A 19,003-nucleotide genomic window follows, 5' to 3' on the forward strand; every position below is an offset into this window, starting at 1 on the left:
GAGAGTTGGGTTTAAAGCATACACCATAGGATTTGGCAAAGTACCTAGAATATAGAGGGTCAGTACGTTCAGTCTATGGTGAGTCTATGCCTCAGTGTTTCTTAGAGCCCCCTTGTTGTCTGTTTTTCTGGTCTTCATATAAATGTAATTCTCAGCTAGGAGACAAAATCTGCGTATAAAAATCATCCCAGAGGCCAGAGTTCTCCAGGTTATCTGTATTTAGGTGAATTCTAGTAGTGGTAATACCATATCATGCCACTAGACGGCAACTCTGTGTAATCCTTTGGCTGTGCTTGATGCTGGGATATGAAAGGAATTGATATAAAAGAGAAGATGCATGCAAAGAAAGTCAAACAGTACAATTTCTTAATGGACATAAACAATGTCCATTAAGGATAGGCAACTGATTCTTGCTTCCCACACTCCTTGCTTCCCACATTCCTTTTCTAAAACTCTAAAGGACATGCCTTGCTCCTCCTTCTTGGAGAATTTTTTTAATATCTGAAGTTTCTATCAACCATGTGTAAAATAGATGAATAGATCAATAAATAGAAAAAACCTTATCCAAAGATGACTTTCTAATGGGCATTTGAGTTGCATAATTACCAATGTTTACTTTCAATTTTTCTTTGAAACATCGAAGCTGTTATATTAAAAAATAGACCAAACCATGGAAATGATTGAAAAGCTAACAAATTTCAGGAATCAGAGAATTTACCTGTTTTTTCTACTTCATTACTTTGTATGTATAGCTAGCTTTATTAAGCTCTTCAAGTTTCACAAGATAATGTCAACTCTATTCACAGTTCGCTAATTGTTAAAGAACGTTTTGATTGGCATTTGAAAATACTGTGCTTCAAGTACTTGTAGAAGAGAATAATCTTAAACTAACACTCAATATCCATGAAAGACTCTGACAAAAGGAAAAATTTATAGAGGATTTATTGAAGTATAACATGCACACACATTTTTTTATGTACTGTAAAATCAGAGAGATGTGTATCTGTACCTAGCTAATATCATCTTTTGTGGTCTTTTCTAACTATCCCTTGGAATTCAGCAATTGGCTATGTTATGTGTCCAAAGAAATTAATTATATTTCTGTAGAGCATAGTATACTTTAATTATTACAAATAATAATTTATAATTTTCCAATTAGATAGCTTGCACATTTTAATATATCCATAGTTATTTGATATTTATTGATGCTATTTTAAATGCCATCTTTTAAAATTTTTATTTTCTGTGACCAGCATATTTTAAGATATATTATTTTCAAAACTATTTTATATCTTAAAGCTATCTTATATCTAGAAATCATGAAAAAAATCACTTATGAATTCCATTATTTTTCCTATAAATACTTGTTGATATGTACACAAGCACATTTATAAATATAGTCTTTTATCTCTTCCTTTCTAATTCTTACACAGTTGTCTTACCTGATAGCTCTATCTGGCAACTCTAGTATAACATTGAAAATCAAATATAATAAGGGGTCCTTTGCCTCAATATGATAACACAGAAAAAGGTTTTCACATTTTATCATTATATACTGTCTCCTGGAAATATTTTTTATAACACAATTTATTATATCAAAGAACTCCACTTCAACTTCTAGGCTGGTAGGATTTTTATTATCAATGGAGTTTGCATTTTATTAAATGTTTTTCTTGCATCTATTCAAGTTATCTTAAGATTTTTCCCTTTATGCTGATGTTATAACTTACATTTATTGATATAAAAACTCATAATATTTTATGACCAAGTTGTTTTAATATCAATAAATGTAAATATATATATCACTTGATTTGCTAATATTTTGCTGAGGATTTTCACACCTACATTCCTGAGTGAGGTTGTCTGCTAATTTTTATTTCTTGTAATGTCATCATCAGGTTATGATAATATTTGACAACCTTATTAGGTGAGTTGAGAAAAGTTTTATTTCTTTCTATTGTCTGAAAAATATTATGAAAAATTAGTACAATTTCTCACTTTAATATTAGGTTAATCTCACTGGTGAAGCCATTGGCGTAGAGTTTTATATTTGGGGAAAATTTTTAATACAATTTAAGTAACATCTGTGTTAGAAAAGAATGCTTATATTTTAATTCTTCTAGAGCCAGTTTGGTAATTTGATTTTACACAGAGTTTATTTCCTCAAAAATTTCAATTTTATTAATTATCCTTTAAAGAATTTAATACATTTTATTTTTAGAGCACTTTTAGCTTTACAGAAAAGTTGATCAGCAAGCACAGAATATTTTTGCTGGTGTAAAAGTGCTCTGTGCTTTGCCTATTCATCCCTCTTTTCTCTCTCTGAGCCTCTGGAAACCACTGATATTTTTACTGATTCTATAGTTTTACCTTTTACAGAATGTCAGATACTTTGAATAATAGAGATCGGTGGGTTGCATGATATTGTTATGTTTAGTTTTGTAAGAATCTGCCAAACTGTCTTCCAAAGTGGCTCTACCATTTTGACACCAGCCATTTTTGAGACTTCCTGTGGCTTTGAATTATCTTTTAAAATGTGTATATTATCTCTACTGATGTCTCCTGTTATAAGTTATTTCTTCCTATTCTTTTTATTTTCAGTTCTATCAGGTGTTCATAAAATTTTTTTCCCTCTTTTAAATAAACATTTGGTTTTATTGATCCTCACTTTTGTATGATTTTCCTATTGTGTTAATTTCTATTCCTGCCTTTATTGCTGTTATCCCTCTTTCTACTTTAATTGGGGTCATTTGCCATTATTTCTTCTAATTTCCTAATATAGATACGTAGAGCATTGATTACCAAGCCTTTCTTTCTCTTTGTATATATGCACTTAAAGTATATACTTCTCTCTAAACACTATTTTTGATGCATGTCACAAGTTTTGGTACATAATAATTTTACCAGTATTTAGTTTTAAACATTTTATAATTTCTATTTTGATTTTTTAACCTAGTAGTGTTAGTAGTAAGCATTTAGTAGATTCCAGTAAGGGTTGTCTAGCTATCTTTCTCTTATTGAGTTTTAACTTAAGCATCACTGTGTTTAGAGAAGCAATTCTGTATAATTTAAATTCACTGACATTTCTTGAAACTTGCTTATGGCCAACTATGAGGTCAATTTTTGTAAATATTCATAGGCATGTAAAAATCAATGTGTTTTCTGCAGTTTTTGGAACAGTGTTATATGTGTAGCAATTAAGTAAACTATTACACGTTTTTAAAATGGTTAAAACTTTACTGATTCATTTGTTGGCTTCTTCTGTCAATTAATGATAAAGACAAGTTGAAAGGTACAGCTATGGTGATATATTTATTATAATTAGAAAATTATAGGTCTGTAAATTATCACTTTTTATATATATGGGAGCCATATTATTAGGTATATATAAATATCAAACTGTTACATTTCCCTAATCATTAAACATTTTATTATGAAATGTCCCTTTTTGACTCTATTAAAGGGTTTGCTTCAATGGAATATTAATACACATATAACAGTAGGAAATCCCTCCTATTGACATGCAAGCAGCAACCAAGGCTCAACTACAACAGGAGGGCACAGACAACCCACACAAGGGACACACTTGCAGCACCTGGCTCAGGTGACCAGGGAGACTGTGTCACTGGGGCCCACAGGACACCTATACTTAAGGCCACTCTACTAAGACCAGGAGGCATAACGGCCCTATCAAATATATAGAAACAAACACAGGGAGGCAACCAAAATAAGGATGCAAAGAAACATGGCCCAAATGAAAGAACAGAACAAAGCTCCAGAAAATGAACTAAACAAAATGGAGGCAAACAAATCTACCAGACACAGAGTTCAAAACACTGGCTATAAGGATGCTCAGTGATCTCAGTGAGAAGTTCAACAATGAGATAGGAAACATAAAAATGGAGATAGAAAACATAAAAAAGAACCAGTCAGAAATGAAGAATATAATAACAAATGAAGACTACAACAGAGGGGATCAACAGCAAGTTAGATGAAGCAGAGGATTAAATCAGCTATTTGGAAGACAAAGTAGCAGAAAACACCCAATCAAAATACCAAAAAGAAAAAAGAATCCAAAAAATGAGGATAGTTTAAAGGTCCTCTAGGATAACATCAAGTGTACTAACATTCACATTATAGGGCTACCAGAAGAAGAGAGAGAACAAGGATTTGAAAACTTGTTTGAAGAAATATGATGGAAAACTTTCCTAACCTGTCAAAGGAAAAAGACATACAAGCCCAGGAAGCACAGAGAGTCCCAGACAAGATGAACCCAAAGAGGCCCACACTGAGACACATCTTAATTAAAATACCAAAAGTTAGAGACAAAGAGAAAATCTTAAAAACGAGAGCAAAGCAGTTAGTTACCTACAAGGGAGCTCCCATTAGAGTCTCTGCTGATTTAGCAACAGAAACTTTGCAGGCCAGAAGGGATTGGCAGGAAATATTCAAAGTGATGAAAAGCGAGGACCTACAACCAAGATTACTCTATCCAGCAAAGCTATCATTTAAAATTGAAGGACAAATAAATAGCTTCCCAGGCAAGAAAAAGCTAAAAGAGTTGATCACCACCAAACCAGTATTGCAAGAAATGTTAAAGGGATTTCTTCAAGAAGAAGAAGGGGGGGAAAAGATAAAAAATATAAACAATGAAATGGCAATAACTACATACCTATCAATAATTACTTTAAATGTAAATGGATTAAATGCTCCAATCAAAAGACATAGGGTGGCTGAATGGATAAGAAAATAAGACCCTTGTATATACTGCCCACACGAGACCCCCTTCAGATCACAAGACACACAGAGGCTGAAAGTAAAGGGATGGAAAAAGATATTTCATGAAAATGGAAATGAACAAAAAAAGCTGAAGTGTCAGTACTTACACCAGACCAAATAGGCTTTAAAACAAAGGCTATCACAAGAGACAAAGAAGTACCCAGTAATCCCACTTCTGAGTATTTATCTGAAGAAACCCAACATGCTACTTTGATGGGATGTGTGCATCCATATGTTCATTGCAGCATTATTTACAATGGCCACGATGTGGAGGCAGTCTGGGTGTCAAGTGAGGGAAGAATGGATAAAGAGTAGGTGGTACATATATTCAATGGAATATTACTCGGTCATAAAAAAGAATGGAATCTTGCAATCTGCAACAACATGGATGGACCTAGAGGGCATTGTGGTGAGTAAAATAAGTCAGACAGAAAAAGTAACATGTGATTTCATTTATATGTGGAATATGAAAAACAAAATGATAAACACACAAAATAGAAACAAACTCATAGATACAGAGAACAAATTGATGGTATCCAGATGGGTGGGGAGTTGTGGGGCAGGGTGAAAAAGGGGAAGTAATTAAGAAGTACAAATTGGTAGCTACAAAATAGTCACAGGATGTAAAGTACAGCATTGGGAATATAGTCAATAATATTTTTAAAACTATATATAGTGTCAGATGGGTACTAGATTTATTAAGGTAATCACTTCTTAAGTTACATAAATGTCTAATCATCTGAAACTAATATAATATTGTATGTTAATTGTAATTGAAAAATAAAAAGAATATTTTTTAAGAAAGAAAAAATAAATCCAAGTTCCACAGACCATTTACTAGTGAGTGCCTTGAGTAAGTCCAAGCCGTACTCTCAGCCTCAGTTACCATGTCAATAAGAGGAACTGAATCTGCATTCTTTATCTTCCTCCCAGTAATAGAGAGGGCCCAGTGATTGACAACTGAAGCAAAGCTCCATAGTACACAGAGGCTCCTTCCCCTCTCCCTGTCCCCTGCAGAGATAGAACCAGGCTGAAATCTGGGCCAAGGAGGTGGGGGAGAATGGAAGTGATAGAGCGTAGTCCTGGCCTATGCTGGCAGTTCTGAGAGGCCAGACCAGGCTTAGAAAACATTTACTAGGCAGTAAAAGCCTCCTAAGCAATAAGCCTGCCAGAAAACAACAGCAACAGCAACAACAACAACAACAACTCACCCAGATCCCCATAGTCCATCACAGGTGGACTGCACTGTTTACATAGCAGTTTCACATTCATCATCTTCTGGAAGCCTTGCAATTAACCTGTTCTGTGGGGATCAGCTCAGAGCTGAATAATGGATGGGGAGTCTAACAGAAGCTCCATTTCATGGATGCCTCTCTAAGTCTCAGAAAAACGAAAAGATCACTCACTAGTGGCACTAAATCATCCTTGAGTGGCCTGAACCCTGATCTTTAGCCTGTGGGGTTTGACTCCTGCTACTGGTCAGTCTGCTTCCTGCAGTGAAGACACCTTTCTGGTTAATTTCCAGGTGAAGAAAAAGAATCAAAATTTCCAGTCAAATAAACTAGACTGAACCTCCCTGCCTGTCCACCTAACCCACCTCATTTTACTCCTACCCCCGGAAATAAACAGAAACACAAAACCAGAGTAATACTAAAGCCAAGTTCTGCCAAGCACTGGACAATGTTCTTACTGGCTTCTCTTCTAGATATCCCTAGAGCTGGGTCAAAACAGTGATTGCCAATCTACCGTTCCAAGGTCATTTATTGATTCAGCACACAAATATTTCCTGAAACCGCTACCATGTGCATAATGCTCCACACTGCTGGGCTCAAATACACCTCCTCACACCCCTTCAAACTGCTCAAATTCTGAAAGATTCAGATAAGACCCCAAATAACTCTAAGGTGGACAAGAATAATATTAATGGAGGAGGGGAGTTGATAGGATTCAGACAACAGAAAGAGCACTTTCTGAGAAGAGCATCATCCCATATGATTTATGGAGGAGGGGGCATTTGTGCTGAACCATGAAGAATAACAAAACTTTAAACAATGTTTATGGAGGAAGACTCTAGACCAGGGGTGTCCAAACTTTTTTCAACATTTTTCACCAAGGGCCATATGCGGTAAAATACACAAACAGCCGGGCCACTCACTCAAGGTGAAGTACGTATTGCCTCACCTGGTTTATTTAAGTAAACTAAATATATTTTTGGAATTTGCTGTGGGGCCAATTAACAATGGATTGCATTGCTGGCCGCAGTTGGCCCCGCGGGCCGCAATTTGGACACCCCTGCTCTAGACAAAGGGGATTACCTAAACAAAGAAACGTTTTTTAATGAAAAGTGTTAATCTGGGAGTCAAGAGACCCGAGTTCTGTCCTTCACTTCCTTAAAGAATATCTTCCCTTCCCAGGTCCTCAATTTCTTCATAGGTAAAATGATAATATTGGGTTAGCGAACTTTGTTTTTTTCAATTGTAGTTGACATTCAATATTGTCCTATGTTAGTTTTGGGGGAACAGCATATGGTTAGACATTTCTATATTTTATGAAGTGATTCCCCCAATTAGTCAAGTACCCACCTGACACTACACCTAGAGGGTATTATGCTAAATGAAATAAGTCAGACTGAGAAACACAAATAACATAAGATCTTACTTTTATGTGGAATCTAAAGAACAAAACAAACAAACAAAACAGAAACAGACTCATAGATACAGAAAACAAACTGATAGTTGCCAGATAGGAGGGGGTTTCAGAGGCAGGGTGAAAAAGGTGAAGGGATTAAGAAATACAAATTGGTAGTTACAAAATAGGCACAGGGTGTAAAGTACAGCATAGGGTTAGCTATCTTTTAAAGGTCCTCCATGTGCTTCCATCCCGACAGTTTTTCAATTGTCCAGTAGACCAGTTTGCCTCACGATAGAATAAGTGAAAGAGAATAATGCAAGGGTAATTGGGCCCATGTTATGAAGAACATTGAATGGCAGCCCTGGTAGCCTGAGCAGAGAAAGAAAATAGAAGCCAAGCATCAGGCCTAACCCCTGAGGTTCTACATTTAGCCTAGTTCCAGCTTAAGAACATGAACTTTGCAGTCAGGGTGGCCTAGGATGGGAAGTTAGCTTTAATCCATGCCATTAGTTCATTTAAACAGTCATGCCACCTCACTAAGCTTTCATTTCTTCATCTTAAAATGGGAATGATAATAAATAATTCATGGGGCTGTTGTGAAGATTAAATGAGATCATGAGTAAAAAATGCCTATACGTATGTTACTTTCCTGCCCCTTAGTGCCTTCCCCCCAGAGCCATGCTTTAATTGGTCTTTGCTGACCAATTCTGTTCCTTCTCCTCCTCCTTCTCCAAAGCAGGCTTCAAAATATATCCAGAATCCAACCACTTCTCTCCTTCCCCAATGCCATGCACCTAGGTTATTGCAATAGTCTTTTTTAAATTAAATTTATGGAATTTAATTACCCTGGAAAGAGAACTGACTCTGGGTGATGAACACACAATGTGAGATATAGATGATGTAATACAGAATTGTACACCTGAAACCTATGTAACTTTACTAACCATTGTCACTGCACAATAGTCTTAATTAATCAGCCTGATTGTCTTTTGCCCACTTGCAGTCTATTCTTAATCCAACAACCAGAGTGATCCTTTCAAAACTGAAGTCAAATCATGTCACTCATCTGCTGAAAACGCTATAGTAGTCTCCCTACCTCACTTAGACCAAAACTAGAATCTTTACAATGACTTCCTTTTAGCTTTTGGACCTCATCTGCTCTTTAGCCACACTCTCTTCATTGCTGTTTCTCCAACAGAAGATAGACATCATTCTATTTTCACTTATTGTTCCCTCTGTCTGGATCCTCTCCTCATAGCTCACTCCATCACCTATTCTATAGTTTATATAGATGTCATTTCTAAGTGAGGTCCTCCCAGGCCACCACATTTAAAATTGCAACACCCTCCAGTATTCCCTATCTTCCTTCCTGCTTTCTTTTTCCTCACAGCATTGATTATTACTATGTGACATACCATAAAATTTAATCACTTATTAGTGCCTCTTCCCACTAGAATATAAGCTTAATAAGGTCAGGGACTTTGTCTATCTGCTATTGATGCCTCGATTCATAGAACAGCACCTAGCACTCAATAAATATTTGTTGAGTGAACTGGTGAATACAGTGGTCCCATATTGTGTACCAAGCATTAAGTTAAGTAGTATGCATACATTATCTCAGTAAATCTTGCCTTGTAATGCAGACAGTGTTAGGAAGGAACACTGGGATACACACTGCTTTTGTGGTCAGCAGGTGATCTGGCTTCTTGGAGCAAAACCTTGAGTTCATTAGTATCAGCTGGTAAGCCCATGTCCTTTTCAACAATTGGAGCTTTACAAAGTGTGAAAGAAAGTTGGAAGATGCAGCTGCCCAGGATTTGAGACTGCAGGAATTTGGCCTTTTGGGGCAGTGGCTTTGAGGCAGAAGCCACATGTGGCAGAAAGACACCCGGGACTAGTGAAGTGACGTGAAAATAAGAAAGCACGCTGCTCCCATTGTTCTTCTTCCTCTTTCCTTCCTTTTCCATAATCTACTCTCTTCGTCTTTCTTTAATTTGTGCGTATTTGTAAAACATTCAATTAATCCAACCGCCTGTACAGTGGAATGTAACTTTAGGAAGGCAAAGCAGGAAAGTTTGTCTCTTGTTCACTGCTGTATTCCCCATGCCTACAACCGTGCCCGGCACACAGCAGGCGCACAATATATGATTGTGAAATAAATCTTTGTCCTTGGAAACAAAGCTCTCCTCTCAGGGGAGGGTGCAATGAGAAGAAGGGAAAGCCCTTTTCAGTGGTATGTCCAGTACCCTTGCCAGGGAACGTGGGCAGAGGGGATACCACGATGCAGGCTGGGCATGCCAAGATCAGTGGAAAGTGAGGAGGCTCGAGGGTAAGGTCTGAATCCCAAGTAGTAGGACTTGGTTCTGCCTGTGCATGTCTCCATTTCACTTTGGAGAGAGCTGGTCAGAAACCGCTGCGGGAGCCCCTGCCTCCAAAAGCGCCAGCGGTGCAATGGTGGCCAGATGGACACAGTGCGAGAAAGATAAGACAGAAAGGCTTGGGAGCTCTGGGAGAGGGAGCGTCGAGTGAACAAGTCCCCGCGAAAGTGAAATGGCCCTTCATTTGAATGCAAATGCTATGTAAAAGCCTGAAGTCCCTTGACGTCAGCCCAGCCATTGGTGGCCCATCTATACCGGGCTACCAGTCACCTGGAAAGAGTCTGGGTGGGAACCGCGGGATGGAGTAGTCTGAAGGGTGCGGAGGGGCGCGCGGCGTAGCCACGGACTGAGCTATTGGTTCGCCGCTGTTTCTCAAAGTAGGCTTGGGGCCTTCCAGCGACTCACTTCAACATGACTTAGGGAACTCCTTCCTCGTACCCAAGCCACCATGTACAGAAGCTGCCTTTTAGAAAAAGAAGCGGGCATGTACCCGGGCGCTCTCAGGAGTCCCGCGGGGGGCGGCACCGCCGGGACTGGCAGCAGCGGGGGCGGTGGGAGTGCGCTGCCAGCCTCCAACTTCACAGCGGCCCCCGCTTACACGCATTGCATGGGGTATCCCCATGTGCCCAGCCTAGATCTCCACCGGTCGTCCTTGGCGGCCTGGGGCTCACCCTATAGCCCCCCTCGGGAAGACTGGAGCACGTACCCCGGGCCGTCCAGTACTATGGGCACAATGCCCATGAACGATGTGACCTCGAGCCCCGCCGCTTTCGGCTCGCAGGAGTACAGCAACCTGGGCGCCGCGGGCGGTGGAAGCAGCGCTGGCACCCTGCCAGCTCCAGCTGGCGGGTCGCTGTTCCCCATCGACGCCGGCCCCGCCGACGCCTGTTCTCCCAACAGGAGCCGCCACAGCCCCTATGCTTGGATGCGCAAGAGCGTGCAGGTGCCTGGTGAGTAATCGGTTCCTCTAGTTCTCCTGGACTGCCAGTCCCCCTACTCCCCAGGCCTCTGCAGGGACAGCTTAACTGAGGACAGCACTGTGTGGCTGACTGCCCAGGGTCCCCGCTCGTTAGTGGCCTCCCTCAAAGCCCGCAGATTGTGGTACTTGGAACTAAGTCGACCCTGGTTGTGTTTTTCGCCATTTCCTGATCAGTCAAGGAAGCAAGGGGGTGGACAACGGGCATGGTAAGCCACAAGGATCAGGATCCAACACTGTAGTCGCCCTGATGGGAAAACAGATGCTCGAGAAACATTGATGGGTGAATGAGGCGAGAGAATAGCCACGGTGTCCCACCCCCCAAACTGGTGATGCTCAAGTTAGGTTCGAGGTGCTTGCCTGGCAATGGACCTTTCACTTTAGCCACGAAGGCACCGCGTCCTCTCAAGGAAGCTCCAGCTTCCTGTATCCAAGTTGGCAGAGGCGAGCTGGACTGAAACCCATCGTCTTCTTCCAAAGACCTTTCCGCAAATGGAAGCACTGAGACAGGCGAGAAGGCTACAGCACGCCTCTGGGCCATGATATGCTACTCAACCCTAACATCCGCTGGGCGCGAGCGACTATCAGCCCTAACACTAGGCAGTGGTGAAAGCCCTCATAACTGTCCAGGCAGCTGTCCCACCTGTGGGGACTGGATGCTGGTCTGCGTCCGCGGGCAGGAAGGCCCAGACATCCCAGCATAACGCTGACCCGTGCTCCTGCCAGCAGCCACTGAGCAGCGGCTGGGAGCCTGGGGCGGAGGACGTGGGCACTCTGCTTTAATCTTGGACGGGGGAGGCGGGGAAATGTTTGTTTTCAGCTGTTGTTCTTTTATCACATTCTTATTATTCCAACCCATTGCTTCCTGTCATTAGAGAAAATGAGTAAAATTCGACTTTATCACTTTCATCTCTCTGGGGAGAAAAATGACATTTCAATAGTCCACAGTGATTATGCTCCTGTTCACAGTTCTGCACTTTTTCTCTCCTCCAAAAAGCAACTTTTTCCATTAGGAGGACTCAGCCTGGAGGAGGCAGGCAGTCTGGTTGATTAGGGCATTACGAGGGTAGAAATCTCAAATTAAGAGTAGAGTTTAAATACTTGGCTTTAAAATGTTTGGAAGTAAATCTGCATATATATATGTACACACACACACACACACACACACACACACACACACACATATCTCACCTGGCTAAGTAGAATACAAAATGACATTAGGGTGGGGCACTCCCAGAGCTGTTACTACATCTAATTTTAGGCTTGTAATGAACATCCATTCACTAAATTCTAACCATCAGAAAAAGACACAAAAGCCAGAAAAGTAGCTTCTCCCAGTCCAGGATTATGTTTTGAAACACTTTAGAAAAGGAAAGGCACAAGTATGATGTTTGAAAGAGAGAACAATGGGGGGCAAGATAAAAGAAATTATCTTGAGTCACGAATTTTCTGTTTATTAAAAGTCTTCTATTTGCTTTTATGAGGCAGATTCTTTCCCTTGGGAAATTCTGGTGTGAGAAGTTTAGATTCTGGTATCTTCGTCGTTAGCTAAGCCTTCAAACCTGGCTGTACAATGGCATCTTCACAAGATTTTCTCTCCCACTTCTGTGAGAAATTTAAAATTGAATGATTTTGGAATCTCTTTGATTCCTGGTAGTCTATCCTATAGATGAGGCTTTATTTAATTTCATCTTTGTTTCATTTTAATGTCTTCTAAATTAAAATTACCTCTTTGCTATATTCTTAGAGCCCAAGGTGCATATTTAGCAACAATTTAAGAATATAATGAAAGTATGGACCCTCACCCCCCCAAAATGCACAAAAGCTCCCCTGTGTGGTGTGCACACATGTAGTTTTTTGAATAATTTGGGGAGATTCATGGGCCCACTTAAGTCCTTCCATGGATTTCAGGTTATGAACCTCATAAAAATATTAAGCTGATCACCTCACTGGACCACTCAGAACTAAAATGCATCAGTTTTTATGCTTAGTCCACAATGAGTGTTAAACAAATATTTCTTGAATGAATGAGTCATAGCCTCCTAAATTTTTTACTTCACTCTGTATTATTGTGGGACAACACTTGGCTTATGGCTGAGAAGAAAATAGATGAACAAAATGGAAATAAGCCCTCCCTGATTAAGGGTAAACAAATGAAAGCTCTTTCCATTACTGAAGAATGCTTTAAATAGCCTTAAGTAAGAGAAAGAAAAGTACACACATTAGAGGACAATCAGAAAACATTTCATAATGGATTAGTATTGCATTTGATTTTCTAATGAGAGAAAGGGGACTGACATACAGAGTAAATGGCTGTCCCCTAGGTGATTGTATTAAAGAGTGTGGTATTTTTATTTCCACTTTGTTCCCAAGTGGTCTGTTCCAATACACATCTCATTTTAAAGATTATGTGAAAAGGAACCTGACAGAAATGTTCTGTGAAAAGTTAAGCATTTTCGTATTTTTAACATTGTCAGTGCATTACAAGTAGAAATTATTTTTCATCTTTTCTTTTACCCAGAGTTGTAGCCCAGGGTGTGTATTGGCAAGGTGGAAATCTAAGCAGGGCTGGAGAGAAGCTTTCTTCTTAGGGGTGGGAAAGAAGGGGAGAGAAGAAAGTGACTAATTCTGATTAAGCCACTGGAGAAAATACTGAGGAAGTCATACTTAAAAGATTGTATTCAATCAGGATACTTGAGAAAATGAGTTGTTTAATAATTCCAGAAGTTTATCATTGTCTTCCTCGCTTTTCATCATTTTACTGGACAATTTTTTATAAATGAATTTGGATACAATTGTTAACTAAAAGCAGCAAAGAATTTCCATAAAATTTAAAGTCATCATCATGGGGTCGATGGCACTGTGCTCCCTATAGAAGGAAATTGGTTTGATCATTTTCACCCTTATTGTCATCATCATCATAACCCCTAGATCTGGAGAGTGCTTTTCTGACTGACACCACTTTCACAGCCGGTCTCTCAAATGAACACATTCAGTATGGTAAGTCATCACATAGGATGAATGCTTGCAAACCTTGTGGGGATACTGCATCCTGGGTAATGGGAAGGAATCCATCTATCCTGAACTCCAGAGGTTTGTTAGAGTCCTTGGGGGCTGGAGGAGGCAACAAAACCCCCCCTACAGAGAGATAGAAGCTTAAAGTAACTTTGTTACTTTTACTTTCCCAAATTAACTCACAATAGCGCCAGAGAAGGATCCCTCACCCTCAGAAATGGTTAGCATCTGGGAGAAGAGAATAGCTTAAACAATAAAATCTAATACTCTTAGCGCTTTGTTGGTGCTTTTGTGTGTGAATATGGACATTGTGCTCTACTAGAAAATGTCCACATCCCATTTAATTTGATTTCATCATTTAAGGGGCAGAGGCAATGAAAGGGAGGGAAGAAGAAACTTCAGAGGGAAGGACACAAGAGGAGCACCAGGAAATGGGAATTCATTTCTCTTTGTAAACTATGCAGTCAGTATTTTCCCGTGAGCTACGTCTTCTTGAGGTTTGAGGTCTTATCTGTCAGGTTGGGGCAGCAGACCCTTTTAACACTTCGCATGGCTTTGATATGCAGCCCGGCACTTCCTCAACCCTCCTTTCTTCAGGGGTTATATTGCCGGAAAGGGTGAGGATTTTCATGGCAAATAAAGAGGCCTGGTCTTGACTTTATTGTCCTCAGGAGAAACTGCAAGAGGGGAATTTATGACCAGTGGGGGTGGGGAAGGCCAGCAACCTTCCAGAGTTCTTGAAGTCTGGTTATGTTTACTGATTGTCAAAGAGCAGAAAACAGACACATGCAAGTTTAATTTTATCTTCTGCCTCAAGTTAGAATTTAAACATTCAGCCATTTGGGGATTAGCAAGGGTTTTAGGAAACATCTCTTCAAAGATGTGTTTCAATCCTATGATTTGAGGTTTTGGAAATAAATTAAACCTTAAAGTTTTCATTGTGACCTCAAATATACATTCTGCCTTTGTAACATACCAAATGCCGGACCTCTGGTTTCCTGGGTTTCTGTTTGGATTCAGAAAACCAGCTCAAAGTTTGAGCCTTTGAGGTAGGTTAACTGACTGGGGCTCATCGTTTTCCATTTTCAAGGGGGTACGTTTTGTTTATTTCATTACTCCATGAGTTATTCAGCCATTTAGTTTAATCCTAAAACATATCTCTCATCTAGAATTTGTTTCTACATTAATGTCCCTTTTTTTTCTTTTCTGGAGATGAAAGGGTGTCTGACATTTGTTTAGGGCTTGTAAATTCCAAACCAATTGGCTGGTGTTCCTACATGTAAAGAGGGTTCAGGATGGGATCTGATACTATGTAGGTCCTTTGTTAGGCCTGTGCTGCATCTTAACACCTCAATGGAGTTAGGGAACCACTTTAAAGAAACCTTTGTCCTACAGATTGCTCCCCAAAACCTCAGATCAAAAACAACCAGAGAAGATCAGAAGGAGTTTGCCAAAAGCCATAGAGGAAAGGAGGAAGATCCTGGAGGGATCTTCCAGGATCTTGAAAAGAAAGCGAAGTCACTTTTGGAAAATTTGAAAGGAGGAATAAAACTCTATTTGAAGGAGGGCATGAGAAATTAGTTAAATTTCTGTGACACAAAGCAAATGTATGTATGTCCTGCCAAAGAATATTCTGGTTGAGTCAATAACCCCTCTTTAACCCATTCATTATCTGTTTGGGAATAAAAATTGGTTTAAGACTCACACACACACCAAAAAAAAAAATTAACTATTTTTTTCCTAATAGGTTATAAGGGCTATCCTAGAACAGAATCTAAGTGACAATAAATGATTTTAATTACTATTTAAACAAAATTCTGTCTAGAATGTATATGCAACTACAATGTATATAACTAACAATGTCAGGGTCACGAAGTCATTTACCACATTTGGGACATTCTTGTGCTTTCCAAAATGTTTAAACTGGGAATGACATGTAGCACACTGAGCTATGAGTCAAAAATAAGTGTGTCAGTCCTCACTCCTCAGCTCGCTAGCACAAAGCCACTTATCTACACTGAGCCTCATGTGTAATCACAGCTTACGTGTGTGCTTTAAAATGCTTTGGCGTAACAGTAGGTCAGTGGTAGCATGATAGGTGTGTAAGATACACACACATAATGGCCACAGATGACAAAATATTTAATGGAGGAATGGACTTATGAGATATTTGGTTCAAAAAATGTACTTGGTTTATATTTGAAAAGAACAGATGAGGGTGGGAACAGTGGCTGTGATTCCTTCAACCAAAACAATCTCCAAAGTGGTAAAATATGATTAAATGCACTGCTTTCCCCCCCAAACAGGGAAAACCAGGACAAAAGAGAAGTATCGTGTGGTTTACACAGATCATCAAAGGTTGGAGCTGGAAAAGGAATTCCACTGCAATAGATACATTACCATTCGGAGAAAATCAGAGCTGGCAGTCAACCTGGGCCTTTCTGAAAGACAGGTACAGCAGAAGTACATCCAACATGTCTCATGTAGTCATTTCAATAGGCTGAGAATTTAGGGAAGTCTGTAAGCAGGAGCGGAAGGAGAACAGAAGACGGAGACATTCTCCAAGCTCTCTTAAAGCCCACATTAATCCTACTAGAACCTCCTAGTTTAGTCTCATTGTCAGTGAGTTTATTAATAGTTGAATGTGAGCACTAAGTAGGTGTGGAAGCAAGGAGTGGGGACATAGGAGGTGGAGAAGGGTTAAAACTCCCATAGAATTGATCTATGAAGTCAAAACCTTGATCTAATTCCCCAAGTAGTCACAACCAATGTCTGAAGTGGAGATTTGGCAATCATGGCAATTATCAGGATCATATCAGTCAAACTGCAACAGTAACTGAATACCAGTGCTGCTACCTGAACTAAGTTTTTCTATTATTCAGGGTAGGAAATTTAATTTTCTACAGTCTACATAATCTTATGATGCCTGCCTCAAATTTGGCTTACTGAGGGTACTTAATGAAGATTAAATCATGCAAGGATCAAGGTTTCTGTTCACCCAGATTTTACATTACGTAACTACCTGATGTTTTTTTCACTTGTCTAGAAGTAATCCTGGAATTAAGAATTCTAGTATTGTAAAGTCCATTAATGTATTGCCTTATCCCAAGCAGCTTGCATTTCAACCATATATGAAAGCACATTGGTATCATAGCGAGAGATATAGTATTTCCTTACCCTGTTCACCCAGTTCTATGTTTCATTAACCTTAATATTAGGAAATTTCTTTCATGACATATCGAAATCACCTTCGCTATTTAAACCCTCCCTTTTTATGACCACACTTCAGCATCTTCCATTCTATCATTTATTTCTACTTGTGCAACTAGACGTGCTGAGTGAGGTATAATCTAAAAGAGAACTGCATTCAGAGTCAGTAGCCCTAGACTTGATCTCATGCAAACAAGACACTTTCCCTTTCTGAGCTTGAACTTTTTTTTAACCTGTTAAATGGGCATATTTTACAAGGTCATTGTGAGGCTAAAATGAGGTGATGCATGTGAAAGGGCTTTGTCAATGCTAAAGTCCCTGTGTAATGTCATCAATGACTATAAAAATTGCCCCATTAAATCCGAAGTATTTTGTATTTCAGGTGAAAATCTGGTTTCAGAATCGCAGAGCCAAAGAGAGAAAAATGATCAAAAAGAAAATCTCCCAGTTTGAGAACAGTGGAGGCTCGGTGCAAAGTGACTCTGGCTCCATCAGCCCTGGGGAACTACCTAACACTTTTTTCACCACTCCATCTGCTGTCCGTGGATTTCAGGCTAATGAGATACAGCAGGTCATAGTGTCTGAATGAATGAAAATCAAAGTGTAAAGTGCCCTCCCTTAGCGTTCACTTTTTGGTCTCTGAGATATCAGCAGGGGACCTGGGACAGGATGTAATTCCTTGTAAGGTAATTCAGGGGTCACTTACTATTAGAAACCATCCCCAGAGAACTCCTGTTATGTGCTATGCTATGTGTCAGTCAGTCAGGAAGCTTGTTGGTAAGCTATATAATTAAAAGCTACAATCATAGGCCCTGGTAACTCTATTTACAATTTCAGAAACTTGCCAGTGAATGTACTGTAAAAATCAATTCTGCCAGGGGGCACATCTGTGTATGTGTACTTGTGCTTGCTATTTGATGCTGGGTGTGTTTTTTTATGCTATCTTTGGAGGGTGGGGAAAAGGTAAGCAGAAATTTATCTATCTTTGGATACCTTTTCAAGTGTTTAATTCAAAAGCTAACAACATTTTCACAACAAGACAAATGTTTAAAAAATGAGCAGAAGGTGATTCTGAATCCATTGTCACTGGTTAATAAAAGTAAGAAATAAAAATGATTCTTGTCCCTCAATCATACTTGTCGGGTATTGATGATCTTATCTCAGAACTTCCAAACTGCAGTGTCAATTTTAAATCTTGCCAAAACAATGAAATCAGACTAGAACAATACAGGCTGGCTTGATTGAGTCACTAGAAAGGCAGATCTCCAACACACAGAATAAGTACTTCCCCCTTTCTGTCTTTGCACTCCACTTACCGTTATAGTTCAGTGGCAGTCAGACCTAAAAGGAACACGAGGACAGTGCACTGGTCTATAGCCTTCACCTTCAAGCTGTTCAATTTTACCTCCGTTATGTCATGTCAACAGAGTGGGGCCCAAGGAGGTGCAGTTTACAGGCTACAAACACACAACTTGGGCTCTGGTGAGTAGAGTTGTCTGGAATTTTTGGTGTTGGTCCAATACGCTGTTTGCATATAGAAGTGGCCAAAATCTGGGCTCTGAAATATCTTGGGTTAGCCAATTCCCTTTTCTTAGTCTAGATATATATATTGGAGGATACATCAATTTAAACTCTTTCACCTGAAATCTATGTAATTTTACTAACAATTGTCACCCCAATAAATTTAACAAAATAAAATTTAAAAAAAAAGTTACTAAATTTTCTGTAAGTTAATGGAAAAATCTAGGACTAGATCTTACCATATGACCCAGAAATTCCACTCATAGTTAACTACCCTAAAGAAATTAAAACATATGTTCACACAACATGTACCTGATTTTTCATAACAGCATTTTCATAATATCCAAAAGGTGAAAGCAACCCAAATGTCAGCATTGGTGAATGGATAAACAAAATGTGATATATCCTTACAATGGCATACTATTTATCCATTAAAAGAATGAAGTACTCATACAAGACACAACATGGACGAACCTCAGAAACATTATGTTAA

The 19,003-nt window shown here is 39.4% G+C and overlaps 2 protein-coding genes across 4 annotated transcripts in view; one reads left to right on the forward strand and one right to left on the reverse strand.

The window, feature by feature from the left end:
- The window catches only part of LOC141569556 (uncharacterized), a 33,696-nt gene that overhangs the window by 11,522 nt on the left and 3,171 nt on the right, over nt 1-19,003 (reverse strand). Inside the window, exon 1 of one of the 2 annotated variants that reach the window (XM_074323257.1) lies at nt 5,991-6,194. The exons of the other annotated variant lie outside the window; for it this stretch is intronic. Coding sequence (XP_074179358.1) covers nt 5,991-6,054 — 64 coding nt within the window. The 5' untranslated portion in view covers nt 6,055-6,194. Of the gene's footprint in view, nt 1-5,990; nt 6,195-19,003 lie in introns of those variants that run through there. 2 annotated transcript variants of the gene reach the window in all.
- On the forward strand, nt 10,237-18,094 carry CDX4 (caudal type homeobox 4). 2 transcript variants are annotated; one of them, XM_074323683.1, is made up of 4 exons: nt 10,368-10,738; nt 13,696-13,764; nt 16,086-16,231; nt 17,372-18,094. In XM_074323683.1, the coding sequence occupies exons 1-4, from the start codon at nt 10,396-10,398 to the stop codon at nt 17,576-17,578; spliced, it is 765 nt and encodes a 254-aa protein (XP_074179784.1). In that variant the 5' UTR covers nt 10,368-10,395; the 3' UTR covers nt 17,579-18,094. The 2 variants fall into 2 exon arrangements, with proteins under 2 accessions (XP_019603483.1, XP_074179784.1); XM_019747924.2 differs by lacking the exon at nt 13,696-13,764 and having other exon boundaries at nt 10,237-10,738.

Source organism: Rhinolophus sinicus, chromosome X (assembly GCF_036562045.2).
Source record: "Rhinolophus sinicus isolate RSC01 chromosome X, ASM3656204v1, whole genome shotgun sequence".
Taxonomy (NCBI): domain Eukaryota; kingdom Metazoa; phylum Chordata; class Mammalia; order Chiroptera; family Rhinolophidae; genus Rhinolophus; species Rhinolophus sinicus.